General features: G+C 40.4%; 1 protein-coding gene across 5 annotated transcripts in view; it reads right to left on the bottom strand.

The window, feature by feature from the left end:
* MAST2 (microtubule associated serine/threonine kinase 2) overlaps nt 1-20,401 on the bottom strand; it is a 192,528-nt gene extending 172,127 nt beyond the window's left edge. For all 5 annotated transcript variants that reach the window (XM_040565047.1, XM_040565048.1, XM_040565050.1 and 2 more), the window contains exons 1-2: nt 20,020-20,401; nt 434-581 (exon numbers count right to left, since the gene is read on the bottom strand). In XM_040565047.1, the coding sequence (XP_040420981.1) occupies nt 434-581; nt 20,020-20,199 (328 nt within the window). In that variant the 5' untranslated portion in view covers nt 20,200-20,401. The remainder of the gene's footprint in view (nt 1-433; nt 582-20,019) is intronic.
* Between the last annotated feature and the right edge of the window lie 335 nt (nt 20,402-20,736).

Genomic DNA, 20,736 nt, shown 5'->3' with positions numbered 1-20,736 from the left:
TTGAATCCAAAAATATATGAAATAATTTCAACATGATATAAAAGTCAGGTTCCCCATAAGAAACAATAGGCGAGCTTACAGTCAGTGATGACTTTAGAAGCAAAAGAGGTAAGAATATATCACTGTATTGCCTGAAGTCCCACCACTCCCTTCTTTTAATTTTGCACATCAAATCTTAGCTTTTAACTTTTCACTCTGGCCAATATGCAGAATTTCATGCCAAATCCAGCTCTCTTTTTCACTCTCTTCTATTAATACCTCTTTCTGAATCTTCCTCTTATATAAAAACTTGTACGCCTCCCCAACAAGAGGTCACCTCTGGTTTTAAAGAAATGTCCTATCAGTATCTTTTATCACAACTGTTATGCCAACAAGTAATACAGGGTATTTTAACAGTAATGAATTGTCATATGGTCTTTACAAAATGGCATACCTGACAAAGAACTTGCCAAACTACCTCTGCGTAGCTTGCAGTCATCTTGACTTAGCTGACGATGGAGCTTAGTTTTCCCAGCAGATGAAAAGATGTCAGGATTGCTGAGCTTTCTGCAACGCAACGGAGTGGACTCTGTTACTGTTTCCTGTACAGTGAAGAACAAGTAGAAATCTGTAAGTGAAACCTATTGTATCAATTTCTGAAATATACTATCTCCAAGTATAAATGAGACTTGTTTTTTTATTATTATTATTATTATTATTATTATTATTAAGCAGACTACTTAAAAATGTAAATCCCCCTCTTTTGTGCCACTTATCTGTGCTGAAAGCACACCACAAGACCCCAGTCATATATGCTTCTTGAACATTATTGTTGTAAGGCTTACCATTAATATGAGTCAGAAAAAGGCAATTAGGCTACAGAAATTATTAGCAGTTACAGTATGTAGGTAAAGAGGCCAATGAAAAATCATGCTCAGCTTTGATTTAATCTATTTCTGACTAAAGCAAAGAGGATTATCTCTGGATTTCTTGAATATTGAATATTTGAATATTGAATATTTCTTCCTTCTAGTCTATGAGTAATATACATACAAAGAAACAGTTCAGATGTCTAATTGCAACCCAAATCTCCTAATATAAGTTACAGTTCAGCAGCTCTACTACAAGAACATACGTATCACTATATAATAATTCATTAGGATAGAGATCATTCTTTGTGGAATGTCTTTGTTACTACTACAAACAGAATTAGACATGTATTTGTCAGAAACACTCCCACACATGTAAATTCCTTTCACAGCATACAGCAAACTTTCAATCAAAATGGAAATAGGTAGAAGAACAGCGGTGAACATAACCACAGCTTTTCCCTCATGGACTTAATTGTTCTGGAGGTGTCAAAGTAACTCACTTTATGTGCCTGAAGAAAAAGTACAAGCATAGCTATCATATGTGGTTTTGAACAAAATGTGACACTTTCCATTATAGCCTACATAGATGCACTTGGTCCAGTCTTCCCTTCTCTGCAGCTGTGCAACACATTCCACATGTCTTAATGGATTGCTCCATTTTATTTCAAATGCCTCTCATTAGCTACTTCAGGTCATGCTTATCCTTATAAAATCTCATCTGAGGCAGAAAATAAGCTGCAAAGAACAATTTCCCTGCATGATACATCACCACATAGCTTAGCAGTTTTAAATCATGTCTTTTAAGTCATGTTTAAATCAAAAAATTCATCTATCATCAGTGGCTTTTAATTAAGATTTGCAGATTGCAATCAAAATCAATTTCTGAAGTCATTAATTCAAACCTATTCAGTCTACAGAGTTATGCCTCAAACTGTCAAATCCAAACCAGGACTTCACACTCTAAAAGCTTCAAGAATTTTTGTGGAGAAAGGGAAAAAAAGGCATGAGTAAAGTGGTTTTACATGAAAAAGAAAACTGAATGCGGACTTGAAATTGTATCCTCACTTAGCTCTGACTCACTCTTTCTTGACCTTTCTTAAACCCCATCTCTTTTTGGCACCTCATAACAGTTAGTAACTTGGCTATTTGTTTGAGGAGCAGGGATGCTTTGCTCTACATTTGCTTCAGCGGTGAACATTTCATAGGTTGAGAAGTACTGCTCTAAAACAATTTCTTCCTCCGGTTACAGTTAGCCATTCACAGCTGCCACACCATCTAAACCAAATCAAGAATGAGACCTGGGTAACTTAGAGTAGACCAGCTCACTCATCCAGTTCATCACACAGCTGCAAGCAGCTGTGTTGGTGCAAGAGCGGGGAGAGGCACAAAAACAAGTGACCTGGGGTAAGCTGCGTGACCTGAAAACTGCTTTAATCATTCCTTCAGGTTCTTCACATCTTGAAGCAGAGATGCTCACATTTTCATCTGCCTCTGAACTTTTCCACAAAGGTACTGAACACCTTCGTGTGCAGCAGCCTATACTTCTGTTTTTCTGTCATTTGGAGAGCTGAAAAGACACCTACGTTCACGCCACCACACTTTCTGGTTGTACTTAGGAGTAAGCTAAGTAATTTTAAATTGCAACATTAGCAGTCTGCTAGCACATCTCTGAAAGCTGCAGAGGCCCAGGGGAAAGAAAGTCTTTGCAGTTTCTATTTGGGATGGCAGAAAGTGGTTACACATACATACATGTCTGTAAATAGATAGAGATATACACAACTCTTTTAATATGACCTGTCCTAAATGCCTGTAACTTCTAAAAACTGTCATGTTTTTCCCAACGATGACAATCAGAAACTAATGTACACTCAGCCCCACAAAAAAAACAAGGACATTCCAACTTACAAGCAGGTTCATTAAAATTTCACCCAGCCTACCCCCTCACAGTCCATATGCTTCAGTTCCACCAAATATTCCCAGCATTCTACAATATGTAGAATACATATAGAATATGAAATATTCTATTTCACTGAACCTAGTCATAACCCCGGTGAAAGGCCCTACAAACAAGATGCTACTGGTCTCCTTCTCAGTCCATGTACTGTGCGCTGTTAAATAAATCCTTCGAAGAGAAAACTTTTTAAGCACCCTCATCCTGCACAGGCCATTATCCTGCCTTCACCAGCACAGGAAGGGGAAGCACAGTCCTGCTTGTAAGGCTGATGCAGCAACTGTTGTTGCTCTTCTGCCAAGTCCAGCTGCGTTGGGATGGCTGGAGGAAGAACGCAGCCAGAAGACACGCGGCAGCCAGCGACAGGAGCAAGGGACCCTGCCCGTCACCACCCAAATACTCCCCACACCCAGAATATAGAATACACCCCCTCCTGAGCTGGGGCTCCGAGACACCTCCTTTGCACCCCGTTCCTCCCACCCAGTATAGACGCCAGAAAAGAGGATTTGGGGAAGACAACGTGGGAAAGAGCACCAGGGATATACAGCTACGTGGAATTTCCTCAGCTGCTGCTTTTACTTCACTTTCATAAACATCTCACACATTTTGATGATGGCTTAGTGTGACATCCTTAGTTTGGAAGGTATACCTTACAACATTACTAGATTTATTGGACATTTGTTAATTTAACTCCAAGTCAACTATTAATTTAACATTCAAATCAACAAAAGGAACAAGAATCAGCACGTGCGAGAATAGAGGACTTTGTTTCAGGAAGAAAGACAGGTATTACTTTGTCTGCAAAAGATTTCAGCAGAACATTACTGTACAAAAACAATCTTAGGATTATTGCATTAGCAAGAATACCCATCAGCAGGGCAAATTAAAATTTTCAGATTAACATGAAGAAGTGTGCCCTGACCAGAGATTCTCTGTTTGTTCACGGTTTGCCTGGGCTGCACGCTCCCACACAACACCCACATCTTTCTCAGTGAACTGCAACTAAAAAAAGAACATTCATTCATTCACAGCACCGAAGTAAGGAAAGGCTGTAAAAACAGAAATTAAAGAACTGTAAGACAAGTCCTTTTAAAAGCAATTTCTCTATGTATTTTACGTCTTTTTTTCACCCAATATATAGACACGCACATACCCCTACAGCCCCAAGGAGGTGCTTACTTCCCTACCCTTCCCCTCCCCCTCTACACAGAGTCTCTTCTTATTGGTAAAAATAATTAAAAGTTCTTCTCATTCCTTCCTGAGTTGCAGTACACAAACTCTTTACATTTGGTAATATCCAAATCAAAAGCGCCCCACTGAAGGAGCACACAGAGCACCTACTTCTACTACAATCCCCGTTGAGCCGCGGCATCCTGCCTACGCACACCTTCCAGCCCGAGGTGACCCCAGTGGCACCTGCCACCCCCCAAGGATGCCATTCCACATGCATTTCTCCAGCAGCCCCCCCAGCTTAAGCAACTCCTCCCCACCAGACGCTCGTACTACAAAGACAGGAAAGGAACAGTGGAAAGGAAGCAGCTTCCCACACTCGGTAATGAACCTAGGCTGTCTTCTACAGCAGACAGGCTTCGCACATACTACCTACAGCAAATTCTTCATAAGCCCTGTTTTGTTAAGCACATTAAGCACTTGGGCAATATTCAGAAGACTACATAACTGGTGAATGGTTTGAAGAAAGGGATCCCAGTTGCACTCCGCAGGTTTAGATAGCTGTCAAACTCACTTTTCAAATAATAATAAAAAAATCCAGAGCCCTGCTCTCAGACAGCATATTAATGTTTTAAAATGCAGAACTACAACATGGCCGGTTTAAAACTTCATTTTCTAAGAGCTATGCATATATTTGGTCAGCAAAACAATGAAGAGGGGAAGTATTAACTTCACAACAATAGAGTTGTCTTTCATAAGACCAGAATTTCTCACTTTTCCATCAAAATCCAGCCTTGGTAGTGCAATTCATAGATGAAATAGAGAGAAATACCAGTATTATGTGAACCATCTTAATACAACCAAGGGAAAACCAGAACACCACAGGAAGAGATTTTTCCTTGTCCTTGTCCCAAAGCAAGATGCAATACACATGAAGGACAAAGATTTTACACAACATTTCAAATCCATGAGTAAGGAAAACTCTTTGCAGTGACAGAGCATAATTTTGCTTACATGCTTTCAAATTACTAGCCAAACCACCAAAGTCAGTGGCTGAAGAATTCATTACATAGCACAGCGTAGCACAGGCTGCCGGAATTTTAAGGGCTCAACTTCTACTTTTGAAAAGAAAAAAAATCTTGCAGTTTTAGAAATAAAAGTGTTAGCAAGCACCTAAGAGAAACGCTGCTCACATAGTGTGGAAAAGACTGTGGGCATCTCTCCTTTAAATTCTTTTCAAAGGTGATTAAAAAGAAAAAGAGCATTAATTTACTCTGGCATTGGGGCTTTTGGCAGAAGCAAAATATCAGGCTTATGCAACCTGCAGAACTCTTCAAAACTTAGAACTTGAGATAAGAGCATCACACAACCAGATCTTGATTTGCTAGGTTGAGATTATTCCTACCAGTCCCTTCAAAGGTATACAAAACATTTGCTCACGTAACACGAAACAGGAGGATATGAAGAAGAATGGAAATGGGTGTTCTTCAGCAGTGAGGAGCTCTGCATTTTTCAGCTCAGTCACTTAGCACACTTGCACAGAAAACCAGTTAAACAGTTGGGGCACTGGGGTTATTGCACTCAGCAAGGAGAATCAGACAGATTGCAGCAGGAGCTATAGACAAAAGACAAGAAACCAAATGTTCTTCCTGATGGGTAAGATTACACTAACATGCCATGTTAACGTTCTAATTTGGTAATTTCAGAATATAACTACAAAGAACCTGCTCCATCATCTTTTCCATTCCATTGCAGTGCTTCTCAAACCATTCAAGCAAGAAAAGGCAAATACACCACTGCAATGGTTTTCAGCAACCTAATTGCTTACTGTCCTTTCAAAAAAAAAAAAAAAAAGTAGCATAGCACAGATCCTTAACCTACAAATGGCATGTGAATGCTGCAAGTGTGGATGCATGTCAAGGTAGCGATTCCTTGAACTGCTAGGTGTAAGGAAATTAACCAATGAGAATGCAAATCGACTGTAATCTGAAACGTTGATTTTTTTTAATGTAAGCAATTCTTACTGCTTAATTTCTTCTCTATTTTTTAATCCAGTACTGTTTGTCCTTTAAAAGCAAAAAGCCTGTTGTTTCAGGATTGTGATCATATATCTAAGCATTTCTTTCTCTTCTTCACCTTTCTTCCCTATGTAATATGTATACATACCCTTAACAAAAGATAAATTTGATTCTGCCATTAGATTTACCCTAGTGTGCTTCAAAACACACCAGGAAATAAAATTAGAGCCTAGAAAACAGACTGCAAAGCAAATATCTTAGTAGCACTTAAAGCAACGTAAGCATCATATTTATGCTTCGGTATTTAGCACTGAAATTCACCTTAACTTTGTAGCCTTAGTGAGTAGGTACGAAGGGGACCAACAGTTTATCAAGAAGCTGAGGTGAGCCCAAACGTGACAAAAAGTGTAGGCTGAATATGAACTTGCAACTAAGACTCTTCTTAACTGCATCTGCTTAACTCATGTACTTGCCAGCAGAATGCTGAAGTGTCAGAGACAGCAGAACCAAGCAAAATTAAATTAAATCAACATAGCCTCTTAGAGGCTATAATATATTGGTTTATTACATCAACAAGATAGAAAAGCTTTACAGAATATATTACATTATATACAAATGTCTGCATTTTAAAGACAAAAAAAAGATCTTTACAGTATTTTTCTCTTTAATAATTTGAAGAGCCTTGCAATAAATCCCAACATTTCCAAAGGTAAATATATAAATTTTATTTACTGTTGGTTTGAAGTTTCCAAATGACTTGAAAGCTAAGCATTATTGCCACAATGATGTTTTCAATAGTTATACAGTGTAACACACATTTAACATATTGCAAATACGTATAGCTTCCCACATACACTCATCTGCAGTTATAATGCAGATTACAAAAAAGTAACAGGAAAAACAAACTGTAATGCTTCTGTAAAAACAGAAATATAAAAATACAGTAGTTAAAAAAACAAGCAAATGCTTCTAAAAGGTATCAGAATCTGGCACAAGGAGATACACCCTCCTTATCTTGTTCTTCTGATGGCAAGATTTTTTTTCCTGTTAACTCTTCAGGAAACAACTCCAAGGCATGTTTGATTAGAACTAATGAATTAGAAGCTTCAGTGTTGTTTCACCAGGGAAGTTCAAGTTGTTAACTTTGTAGCCAAGTGTTCCCAGCTGCAGGAATGCATTAAAAAGCTTGTTAAAAAGCAAAAGTAAATATTTACAACTATGTACACTATTACATTCTTTTTGAGGCTCATCAAGATGCAGAGTCATTTTACTCCTAATGGAACCAACCACAGCCTAGAAGACAGGGTAAATTGTGATTAAATAGTTTCAGCTTGAATGTTTGGTCCTTATATGGAAATATAAATAGCACCATAACAGTTTACTCAAAGTATTTGATCCTACATATTTGACTTAGGATCTCCCTAATAAGAGGAATAAGCATAGTGTGATTCTTGAATTCAGCTTGTAAATGCATAAACCTGAGAAAAATTCCACCTAGGAAAGAAAGAGCAACAGACCCTCTAATTAAAGGCTGTGTCAACCTTCTCAGAACTTAAAGAAACCACTATCAAGAGTGCTTTATATAAAGGCTCAAAACATGCTCGCTAGCTATACTGAAAACAAAACCAGTCTGAACAAAGACAGTGAACATTAAAGGCTTCCTCCTCACCCCAGTCATCCCTTTACCATTAGTATTCAAACATGAATGTTTCAAACATAAAAGGTTCCAGTTGTACAGAGAAGGGAAATTAACTCCTGGCCCGATAAACACATGAACAACTCCGTAGTCCATCATCTCTGCATTATAATCCCATCTGCTCTAAAGATTAAAAGAGTTATGACAAAAAATGTGAGTTGTACTAAAATGTGATGTTGTAAGACATCAATTATGCCTTCTTTATGAAGGCTTTCTTCCACTAAATTCAGAGGGTGTGCCACGCATGTGATGTGTCCCAACATTACTGACTTGTAAGTTACCTTTATTAATACATCTGATTCTCAACACAAAATCATCTAGAATTTTCTAAGGCTAAGGTACAAATAAAATATATTTTAAAATAAAATACTAGCTGTAATTAAGTTTGGCAAATGAACAATAACTGTGCACAAAATGTGCACGCTATATAAAAATGGCTTATTTACAAGTGCAGAGTTCAAAACTTGTTTTGAAAAATGCACTTTCCAAAGCAAAAATGTTAGAAGTTGTAAGTGTGAAGTACAGTCTCAAATAGAAGTATCTCAAATAGAAGTCTCTGTAGGTTCTATTTGAGATATAGCCCTTAAAAAAATATCCCTAGGCCAAGGGGGCAAGAAGAGAAAAATCCGTAACCAACCGCTGTTCCAAGACTTGTTTCAAAGGAAGCTGCCTACAAAGAAAAGAAAAAGGTCACTCATGAAACAAATTTTTGCAGGGAGCAGGTCAGATGACAAAGGGACTTTTCTAATTAGACATTCAATAACTATAGACAGGTGTGCAACAATTTTAAGATGCGATCTTAATTTATAAGCTCACTTAAATAGTGCACACTGCACAGGAAAAAAGTATAGAAACAAAAAACACTACTGGAATCTCTTTAACCAAACTACATTTTTTGCCCAGGATGCTTTAATATTTAATACTGCAGCTATCACCCAAATAGTAGTAGCAGTGGAACCATTAGATACCACTAATTTAATGTAATTAAATTATTAATGACCACTAATGAGAGTCACTATTTGCAACAGGAAAAAAAATTAAATACTCGCTTTTGTCTGTAAAAATGAGAGTGCCGGTCCCTTGGCAACAATAATTTTTGTCTCCACCAACCATCTGGAATCTTCTCACTTCCTTCCACAGATGAGGAGCACGCCAATGCACAGCAAAAATAATAAGCATGATGCAGTTTTCCTGAGAATAATTTTTCCCTGAAAATCAACAGCAGATATACACACATGGGGGGGGGGGGGGAGTTGTCCTTTGATTGTAAGACTGTAAATAAAGAAGACCTTAGACCCAAAGGAAATAAGACATTATAACGGTAGAAATTAAGTTAACCTTTGGAAAAAAATGTTTAGCTTTTCTTAACAGAAATCACATAAAATAGCAGGCAAAGATAAACTAATTCACAATTTTATCAATGTCTGCACAAAGAAATGGAGTCTCTATAGGTTGACACAAAAGCTTCTCCTCACCAAGCAGCATAATCTAGTTCCATCCCAAAGAAATAACAGCCAAGGTTTGCTTTTGTTTTTTAAGGACAAGCCATGTATTTCTTTGCTTCTGCTTGAGAACAAAAACAATGCCCAATTGTCAGGTTTCTGCACGTCAACAAGGCTCGAGCACAAACTGGAAGCCTAGAGTCAGCAGACACTTAAGCAGAAGTGTCTGCTAAACTGGCAAAAGAGAGCTGTAAACAGATTCTCCTCTGTCCTAAAAACAAGGATCAATGCAAGGGCCAAAGAACATCCAAATGATTATATATTAGATATTATATAATCAGTTATATATAACTGAATGCATAATTTAACTTTCATGGTTACTTATTTCTGCCATCATCGTGATACTGCACTAGTCCAATATAAGTCATTTGATTTGTTCATCACACAAACAGAGAAAGAGGCTACTTGTAGGTCACTGCCACCAGCTACATTTCAATGTTTAAATGCCAAAAACCTACGGTCACTGCATTAACTTTGCAACTTGTTTATAGCTTCTCTTCTAAAAGAGTGACCATAATTTATTTATTTGGACACTTCACATCAGTTCTGACCATTTGGTTCAAATTTATTCAAATAAATAATACTCAAATTTTTGGCGTTATACTGTTAAAAATGTTTATGGTGCATTACTTGTGACAACGTATAGTAAAAACCGTTAGAGCAAATGTTCCTATACAGACTGTTCGTGAAGATGGGTACACTGAAAGTAAACCAGAAATAAAATGTCAAAAATTCTTGAATTTCCCACAGCCCAACATTTATCTCAGCAGCCTAACCTTATCAGTGGCATCTGCTTCTGGAAATTTAAACAGCTACATGGAATGTTTTAAAACTTCATCTTGCTCTTACATCTATGAAAATCCACACCAACCAATGTCTTCAGAAAATATTTTGTTAGGTTTTTTACTGTATGTATAATAATGAATACGTAACTATATATTATAGGTATAGCATAACAAAAAGTAAAAGCATTTACTACACAATTCTAATAGCAGAAGAAAAAAAGTTTGTTTTGCCTGTTACTTTTCTTTTTCCTGAAAAAGAGCATTAGCCTATTTTCCACATAATGAACTCCCACTAATTTCAGAGCGATTCCAAACAGCAAAAAAGATAAAAATTTACAAGCTAGACAGCCATTTTATTATGCTATTATTATTATTGGGTTTTCAGCCATCAGCTCTTTTCCCTCACTGCAATGTAGCATGTATTTATAACAGAATATTTGAAAATAATTTCTGATTGACTACTAGATTTAGGGTTCATGAAACCTAAGCTTAAGTCAGACAACACACTATCACAAAAACACAGCTTATAGAAACAGCAAATAAAAAGCAACATGTTTTAAAGCAGGTTTTATAGGCAACAACACAGCTACTTCATTACAAACCAAACAAGGCCTTTGGAGCTTTTTAATACACTGAGATAACACAGAGCATCAATTTCCTATAGCCAAAGAGTGGCACTTAGCAAGGCATCAAAAAAAAAAATGATGTTGAATTCTCCTCAGGTGAAACAGATTTTTGTACTTCCTCACAAAAAAGGCAGGTTTCTGAGTGGCCATGGACTCGGTTTCTTCCTCTAAAGATCAGCATTTTGATCAGGCTTCCAACAGTACTACATCACCACAAAAAGACTAATCACAGCACAACATAATTTGATGTGGAAATCAAATTGTGTAAGACTATATGACTTGTCTACTTAGCTGCTGTGGTTATTGAGGAACAAGCTTTTGATGGGTGATAAAGATTTTTGGTTTAGTCTCATACAGCTCACTAAGCCGGCAGTCTTCAATGCTTCCTGAGCTTTGGCTACTCAGGCTCCGTGAATAGAAATTAAAGAAGAGTAAAAAAAAAAAAAAAACCAACTCATACATACATAGTTTAAATAAGCACCTATCATCATATCATATAATAATTCACTGTATTTCTTTAAAGCACCAAAGCTATCTTGGCTGATGGAGCACAACAGGCAATATTTATTGCCCAAGCTGCCTATTGGGGAAAAATAAAGAACTGCCTCTTCTAGAGACTCTAAGAACTACCTTGTCAGGCAGGACAACACTGAAATTGTTTGTGCTGCAAGAAGACGTGAGCTTGCGCAACAAACAAGCCAACTTCTAAGCATACAGTTAATAACACATACCTATTCCTTCAACACAAAACACATGGATGTTACTTGGTTTCTCAAAGCGTGCAGTCAAGAATATTTCCACAATCTTTCTGAGGCTTTTGTAGATGCCTAATCCTAGCCTTGGACATCATCTCACTTAACTTCAACTGCTCTGTACCAAATAGTAAGTAGCAGCAGCTTTTCCCTTCAAGCTAATAATTGCTTATGATTGCAAAGACAAGTAGTCCCACAAGAAAACCAGCCACTACTGATAGAAGTCTTCTCTTGACTCCTTCACTTGTATACTCTTTTGGACAAGGAATAAAAGGAACTGCTGAATTCGGAGGCAAATCATCAACAGTGTGAACATCGAGTGTGAACATATATTCATAAGTGTCTCCACTTAGCTGTAAGTCTGTCCACTTAGCTATTCTAATATGCAAGATATTAATGCGGATAGTGCACAATATTTGTTCTTATTCTTCAGTAGTGACAGGCAATTTAAACCTCACGTGGGCAAACTGAATCATCTGTGCTGATGATGCAATGTCTACCTACTTATTGATTACAGAAACAAATTAGGTTTGTCCATTAATATGCAACTTTGAGGGACGTTATGTTTTTATGGCACCAGACCAGAGAGGCGCGGTATGCCCTTTGGCTCCATTTTGCTATTATCTAACAAGCCCATTGCAGAACCAGGCCCTTTACATGTTACTTTTTGCCTCCTTTTAGATGAGTCTTTTCTTCACTTTCTTTTCCTTGCTTCTAGACACCAGCATGAACACACAAGTGAACTCAGAGCGCTATGTTGCCAGCTGCTGCTATTGCTGCCTGACCAAAATACAAAAAAGCAAAAAAATGGCTAACGAAGACACTGAGCAGGAGTAGCTGTGGCATCAACAAGAATCTGAAGAAGGTTCAACAAGAATCAGCTGGTGGAAGGTGGTGACACATACCTACAGAACACAGCAGGGGTTTGTTTTCTGACTTTTCTCGCTTCCTCAGAAAACGGGAGAGAAGAAAACAAACAGAATCATACATACTGCAGGGAAGAGCTCCCTCTTCTCCTGCTATGCTCTGGCTTCTTCACCACCTTTATTTTCTGACAGAGAAGGGGATAAATTCAAGAAACTAAACTCTGAGATCAGTAAGAACACCCGCCAAGCAACCGTACAAAGAAGCTGCAGTTTGGTTCACCATATTAGAAGCTTTATGGGATAGAACTTGACATCTTCTCAGATCAAAAACAAAACCAAAAAAAAAAAACTTTTTTGTTCTCCTACTAAAATGAGAAAAAGTTCTGTAAGACAGCAAAGAAAGGAAGATGGGAAGAGGAAGTCTGAGGTCTAGAAAAAACAGCTCTGAGCTTTTAATGGTAAGTCATGTCGACAGCTCATAATTTGGGAGTCTTTACCAATGTCTTCTGAAAGTATTTTCTTTAGCTTCTTTGATGAAACAGACACAGAACAGAATCGCCCTAAAATCAGCCCTAAGCAGCAGGAACATCCCAAAATTTGCAGCTAGGGGTATTTCTGTAAACAGATGGTTTCTGATCTTCTAGAATTCAGCAAATACCATCCCTCCTTTGATAAGCTGGGGCAATAATGTTCATGGAACATATTTGGCTATTTTTAATCTATATTTGCCTTTATGGTATTTGCAACGTGCATAATAAAAACTGCATTGCTAGTGATTTGTCCACTTGATTCTGTTTGCTTGCTTGAATTTTGGAAACAAACTTTCATCTTCTTCACATCAGTTTCATCCCGCTTTTAAGTTTCGATGTGAAATTAGAATTCAGCGTGTTGTGAGCTGTTAACCACTGGGTCCATGGCTGACAGAGAACAGCAGCTGCAACAGAGCCCTTAGCAGCAGCCTGAGAGACAGAGGAGTACAGAAAGCTTGGAAGCAAAGCTCCTACCAAACTCCAAAAGCTTGCTTCTTCACCTAGCAAGCAAAAGGGAAGACCAATAGCAAAAATAACCAGAGAATCCCGAACTGTTATGCAGTCTGTATAGGGCTCATCACAACAGAGGTACTGCCTTTAATAGCACTAATGATACCTAGAAGGAAAAGAAAGAAAAAAAGAGAGCAAAACACTTAAGTCTGAAGCACAGTTTCTGATTAGGAGAAGAAAGAAAGATCTCTTCAATTTCCAGGCTTGCCACACAACAGGGAAAGCATGGTAACAGCTTATTTGCAGCTGTGGAGGCAAAACAAATCTGACTAGGACTCTGGGGTTTGGCCAGTTTCTCCCTGCTGGTTACTGACTGCTTTCCAAAGAAATGAACAGGATAAGAAGTCAGTGGAAAAGATCCTTTGCTGTTCCTTATTAAAAAGAAAAAAAGAAAGAGAGACAACATGAAAGGCGGGGGAATAAGTTTTCCAACTTATTGTTTCTAAGTAGTCTTGGACCATTTTGCACAATGTCCTGAATACAGGGAGTAGAAATATCCACATAGGCATAACGTTACAAAACTTTCTCTCGTGTGACACACCCAACTGTGGTAATGCAATCCCTGAACTGTAAAAAGACAAGTATCAAACAGTAGTTGAGAAGTAACCTCGCTTGCGATCGCAGTATTCCAAGCTGCTACCAGACTTTGCCTACTTCTGGTGCACATGCTCCAAGATCAAATAGGGGGAAAGCAAAAGAACTCTTCTTCTGTTCCAACTTAAGCTAGATTTTATATTTCAAATACTTATACATGGAAAAGATATCAGATAGTAGAGACTTTTTACTGCCTGTGCTAGCACAGGCATATTCCACCGCTGAAAGTTGGATGTTAGACAAAACAAGCCTTGAAATAAGATGTGGTTTAGTTTCCTAACTGCAGGAATAATTAAACATTGGCAGAGCTATCCAGAAGAGGTGACAGACAAACCATGATCTAAGCTTAAGATAAGATCAATTTCTAAGAGACATTTTTAAATTTCTCTCTCGGGAAAGTTCCATTGCCTGGGCACGTGGAGAAATCACACTTGATAGCCACAATAACCCATGCGGGCTTTGGGACCTATAAAACTACAAAGTTGCAAAGATGTGGAGAGAAAGGAATACTTCTGCTACTCTCAAAAGGTTGGTAGTGTTATAGTTCCCAATGACTGTAACAGTTAAAACACTTGACCTTGTTCAGAGGTCAAGAAACACTTTCCCTCCAACGCAGAAGTGACAAAATGGGTTGTCTGGGGAACGCACAAGGTCTCAATTTCTTCGGCCACATCAAAATTTACAGCTGGAGATAGTCTACTACACGGACTGCCCTATACAAAGGAATCTCAGAACATAAAGCTAACCAGGAGCAAGGAGGTTTTTCATCTTTCTCTATTATGTATGTAGCTTGCCTGCTGGCATCAGCTGAACATCTCCCATACAACGAATGCAGACACAGCAGAGGAGCCTCAAGCTTTAGCAACATTTCTGTCTGACTCCTGGTCAGCAGCAGCCAAGTTAAACTGCATACAAGACCAAGGGTCTACCTAACACAGAAGGCTCTCTCTACAACTTGCAGTCCCTCTACCAGCTCCTCGAACTATTTGTTCAGATTTTGCTACGGTACTCCCCTTCATCTCTTTATTATCCTACCAGGCCACATAAAGTCGTGGAATCTACTCATAAATCTCCTGGCCATGGTCATCCAGAGTACAAGAAGGAAGCTTGACAGAAGTGAGGGTAGAGCACTGACAAGCATGGGATCTGCTTCTGTTCTCTTATCCCCCCATATCTCCATGCCAAGCACCACCAGCTCCCTGGATACATTTAGACAGCAGTGCACACTCTTCATGCATACTCACTACCCTGCATCCTTGATTTTTATTCTTCCAATGCTCAACCTCCATCCCTTCATACCCTTCACAATACTTTAGCTTTCCTCATACCCGTTTATCCTCCCCCTGCTTTCAGAGGAAGACAGGACTTAGTTTTGTTAGGGACAGGCTAATGCCCACTCCTCATGGAAATAAAACATATACAAATAGCGACAGTCATTCCCAAGTAAAAGTCAAGTAAAAGGAGGCATCCTGTGCTTGCTGTATTCTAAAGTTCTCCCAGACTCTAGTTAATTTCAGCTCAGTTTTCCTCAGTAGGATGCAGTCTACCTATTTAGTGATCTTCACTACACCCTTCCCCCAGCACTTGAACTCTGAATGCTTTTTGCATCCATAATTTCCATTGGCCAACATAAAAAAATCATACACCCACTACCTCTTGCATGAAGATCCACCTCTTTTTTTTAAAAAAACTCTGACTAGCTTAATACTAGTGGAAGCATTCAGCTGCTGCGTGCTACCTACCCTCTATGTACCAACCATGAGGGGCTTATGACGAAGGTGTACAAGATCAAGTCCTATCTTCTAGACACCGAAGACTCCTTTATGAGAACTTTGACCTTGGACTTCTACCTGAAGTAGAAAACAACAACAAAAGCAACACTGACAAACACTGACTACAGTTCACAGAGGATCTTTGACAATGAATATCACCGTGTCTCAAAGTAATTATGTAAGCATGATATAGAAGCAATTTAATGCTTGTAATATGCCTCTGGATGGAGGTGACTGTCATGGTTCTCTAACAACAATAATTTTTACTTCAACTTTCTATTTTTCCCATTCAATGTAGTCAGTAAACATATGATGAGTAAGCTGATACAGCCCACTTGCATTTCTATAGTCTTTAACAAAAATGCCTTCACTCAATGAAACAAAACTGTCACTGGATAGGAAGGGCAATTCAACTACAAATTGACTGATTAACAGATAAAAAAAAATAAGAGATTGGAACAACTAGCCTTCTTCACAAAAGAGGATCGCCAGTGGAACTCCACAAGGATCTGTTCCAGGTTCAATACCTTCAGTATTTTAAAGCAAGATCTAGCAAATACGCTTAACATTTACATGACAAAGTTTGCTGATAATGCTTAGTTATTCAAGGTTGCAAAAGTGATGGTCAAAGATCTGAAGATGACCTTAATGATAGTGTTTAAGTAGGCTGTAAAATAGCAGGTAAGATTAAACATAGATAAACACAGTTAAGCAAATAAAAAAAATCTACACTACATTTATGTACACAATGAGAAAGCCTGAAACAGATATTACCACTTAAAGGAGTGTTTGTGGAATTATAGTAATTCCCCGAAAGTGCCCACTCAATAGTCAAAGATTGTCAACAAAAAGAAAAAAAAGGGCAGACAAAAGAGTAAAGAATAGAACCCAACAAACTATATAAATGTACAGGGTGTCATATGCTGAAATACTGTATCAGTCATGGTTATTGTTCCCCAACCCTGCTCCTCTGATCTCTGCATCACTGTCTCCAAGAAGGAACAGACCTGCAAAAGATGCAGAATACACAGGACATTGAAAAGGACAGAATCACCTCTTTCTAGAGCTCCTCTGGAAACAAGCGACTAGTAAATAAGAGTTATCAAGCCATAAGCCACACAGAAGAACACGGATTCTTTTTTTTCACTGCCTCTTCCAATACAAGAACTAAACAAGGGATGAAACAAACAGGTAGAAAGTTGGAAAACAAACAAAAAGAGGATGGTTTTTCCCCACACAAGTCGTGCCTAAGCCATACAACACTCAGCCACCGGATGCTGTGGATGCTACAAGTATACATGGCTTCAACTACTGATTGGACGAATTCATAGAAGAAGAAACCCACTGGGGGCACTAAAAACAAATATCACCTCCAGTTCCGGAAATCTGAGAGCCACAAATTACTGCAGGCTGGGAAAGGTATTTCCTCAACATACGCTATACTCTTCTCTAAGCATCTGCTTTTGGCAGCTCAGAAAGGCAGGTTACTGGGCTAGTGGGATTGGTAACTTGACCAAGTACAGTCATTTTAATGTTCTTATGTAACACCTAAAAAAAAAGTGAAAACATTAATTGTATGTACATGTCAGATCTATAAGTGCAGCACATTAAAGGATCAGATTTTCAAAGGCCCAAAGGTCAGTACAGTGATTAACTACCATGGTCACAGTCTGATAAGTACTTTTTCCAACACTAGAGTAGCTTAGTCTTCCCCAGCCACAAACTTGTGAAACTGTATGGCAAACAAACGGTGAAATCTGAATTTATTCCCCAGCAGTTCCCTGCAGCTGTGCACACTGTTGCTTTGGTCCTGGCTCCAGACAGGGGCTACTTAAAACAGAAGCGGGCCCCAAAGGAAAGATTTGTCAAGCTGCAAGTTGCATCAGTGGAAAGAGTATCAAGCTTCCTTTTGCATCTCCAAAGGCCCTTTCCACCACCCCGTGCACTAGCAGCTCCTGACCTTTAAAGAAATACTGAGTTATTGAGATTAAAGACAGATTCTGTGAGAGGGATCATTTGCCCTGTTTATTGAAGTTGCCCAACACGTCTAGTTATTCCCAGTTTTTTACTGCATTTACAAAACTTCTGCTACTTCAAATGGAAGACCAAAGGGAGAGTGGCTGAGACGTTCTCCTTCGAAGTTTAGGGGTTTCTTGCACAGACCAAGTAGAAGGTTTCCAAGTTTTAGCTGCTCATCTCCTCAAAGTCTGCATCCCACCAAATATTTGCCAGCACAGAGATCTTGATCCTACAAGTCATATCAGCATGAATGTTTAGTCAGAGTACCTGAGCTAAGAACGCACTGCCAGCATCTCCCATTTAAAAGGCTTGTGAATCTCAAATATTGGCGTTTCTGAATTTGCAGCCTTTCCTGTTTTGAAACAATAATGTTGTTCTGATGAAGCTCCCTGAGAGCTCGATAGAACATGATACAGTACATAGCACATTCTGTATCCATGGTTTGTAACAAGTCTGGTTCACAACTACCAAGAATAGAAGCAATTTCCTCCAATTTCCATGTCAATATACCTTACACACTGTGTCATAACAGTACAGCAAGCACCTTGCTGTTGCCTACAAGAGTTCTACCAGCCGCTATTTTAATGGGCAGTTTGGAAGAGAAACGGTCACCTCTTCTGTTTTTAAGATTTTTTTTTTGGCCTGAATAAGCACATTAGCGTTCCTCAATTGTTTCAGAAAGTGATAAGCATCAAAAGCAGCAGCGCCTCTGCCCTCTTAAGTACCTGGTTTTATAAGGCACTAGAGAATAATATTAAATGGGGAAAGAAAAAATCACTACACTACAGGTCCCTTCTTCCAGATCCCAGTCCAAGAAGTCTATATTCAAGACACCCACCAGTCAAAACCAAAATGCAAGTCCACTATCGCTGAAGGCAGTGTCTGGTTTCCAAGACCCCCAACAGCATTTTTTCTTCTGGAAGGTCAGGACAGGTTCTGAGCTTGGCAAGACTGCATACATCACTGGGGCTTCTACAGCAGCCTTCCATTTGCATACCTCTCCCAGCTAGTAGATCCCTGATAACCAGTTAAATCCAGAGGAAGGCTCACAGTTTAATAACGAAAAAATAAAATTTTCAAATAACACTAAGCAAGTATTCATGTTGCTGACTCAGAACTCAACAATGGTCATTTCTGTTCTGAAATAAAGTTTCTCCGAGTATCCAAATGAAAACACCTTTCCCACCCTTCCCAATTTAAATACACCCAAGTACAACTTTCAGATAGGTAGCAGTGGGAGAACAAGCATCAACAAATGGCCTCTGTAACTCAGAGACCAGTAAGTTAGGAAAGTTGTCCTGTACAACAGTTACTAATATATAATCTTCCCAAGTCTTTGCAGTAATTCCAAATGAACCAATGGCATCTAGTATTATTTCCAGCACTTATGTTTATAGTGCTGTACAGACATGAAGTCACCTTCATGCACATAATGCAGCTCTTCTGAAATAACCTAATAAATTGTTTTAAAAAGCTGCAGAGTAAATCTGAGCATCTGCAACAACGATGCAAACTTAAGACACCTTTTTGAAAGGAAATGTCAAAGAACAGTTCTTCTCTTTGCTCCTAAAAATGGCAAAACAAAGCAATGAATTACTGCATCTTGGGAACCCTTCTACTTGTGATACTTTCTTCTCAAAAAAAAAAAAAAAAAAAGCATCGGTTGTTACCTGCATTTTTAAACTGCTAAGTCTCACCTCACATTTTTCTTTCATGTAAAACTAGGAATATTAAAATGTATCCGAAACAAAGCTTAAGATCTGTTGGGTCTCTCATCCCTGCAATCTTAAGTAGCAACCAGGAGATCCTCTTCTGCAGGGGTGAAAGACGTGAGCGTATGCACTGAATGTAAATGCTCTTATTTTTAACAAGCCTACATATTTTTAATAGCTACAAAATTTAGACTTCCCAAATAAATCACTTCTTGTGTTAAGAATGAAGACAAAAACGCTAAAATATGTGTCACAACAGTGTTACGATGAGGAATGACCTGCGGGAGGTTCCCAGGAAGGATTCTGCACTTAAGAGCAGCCAGCACATAACACCAGCTAGATGTCACCGCATCCTCCCTCCCTCCCTCAGCACGCAGGCAGGACTCCGGGCACGGGAAGCCTCGGGGCAGCCCCCCACCACTTCCTCCGGCTGCCTGACAGCCCCCAGCCAGGCGGCGAGCGCCAGCTTCACCCTTTTTCCCCCTCCCCGGGCCGAGGAAATGCGCTCCACGTGGGGGGATGCCGGCAGAACGCCGTCCCCACGGAGAGTTCAGTCTCCCCTCAGCCCTCAGCACCTCGACCCCCGGCCTCAGCTCTCAGCCCCCCCCCCGACCCCCAGCCCCCCTCGTTGCCATGCCAACGCCCCCCCCCCCCGCCGCCGTTACCCTCTCCGGCGCCCCCGCGGCCTCCGGCTCCTTCCTGCCGCCCCCCAGCAGGGTGGCTCTGCGCTCCGCCGCGCTGGCGGCTACCGCCCGGCCGCCTTCCCTCCGCGGCGGCGGCGGCGGAGGAGGAGGAGGAGGAGGAGGCGCCGCCGCTTTGTCCCCCCGGGAGCGGCCCTTCCTCATCGCGGCGGCGCCTTCTCCTCAGCGGCGGCTGCGGCGCGGCTCGGGCCCCATGGAGAGTCACGGAGAGCCGGGGCGGCGCCGCCGCCACCGCCACCACCACCGCCGCCGCCACCACCTGCGTGCGGGGCGGAGGGACATGCCCGGCCCCCGGCCGCCTGTCACGGAGCGCGGGCGCAGCGGCTGCCGCGGCGCCGCCCCCCCCCGGCGGCCACCGCCTCCTCCTCCTCCTCCTCCTCCTCCTCCGCCTCCTCACAGCCCGCCCGCCGCCGCCTATCGCGAGAGCAGCGCCCTCAGAGCGGGAATAGGCTCGGGATTTGGGGGGGTGGGGGGGCCGGGAAGGAGATGGGCGTGAGAGCCGGCCACGAGGGGCGGGCGGGAAGGTGCGAGGCGGGAAAGGCGCCTCGCTGAGGGGAACCCCCGGGGGTCGCTGCGCAGGGGCTGGTGCCAGGGACAATAAAGACATTTAGAATCATAGAATCATTACGGTTGGAAAAGACCACCGAGTTCATCTGGTCCAACCATCCCCCTACGACCACC

This window comes from Cygnus olor, chromosome 8 (assembly GCF_009769625.2).
Source record: "Cygnus olor isolate bCygOlo1 chromosome 8, bCygOlo1.pri.v2, whole genome shotgun sequence".
Lineage (NCBI taxonomy): Eukaryota > Metazoa > Chordata > Aves > Anseriformes > Anatidae > Cygnus > Cygnus olor.
Note: the sequence above shows the minus strand (reverse complement) of the source record. Positions and strands in the feature narration are given on the sequence as shown.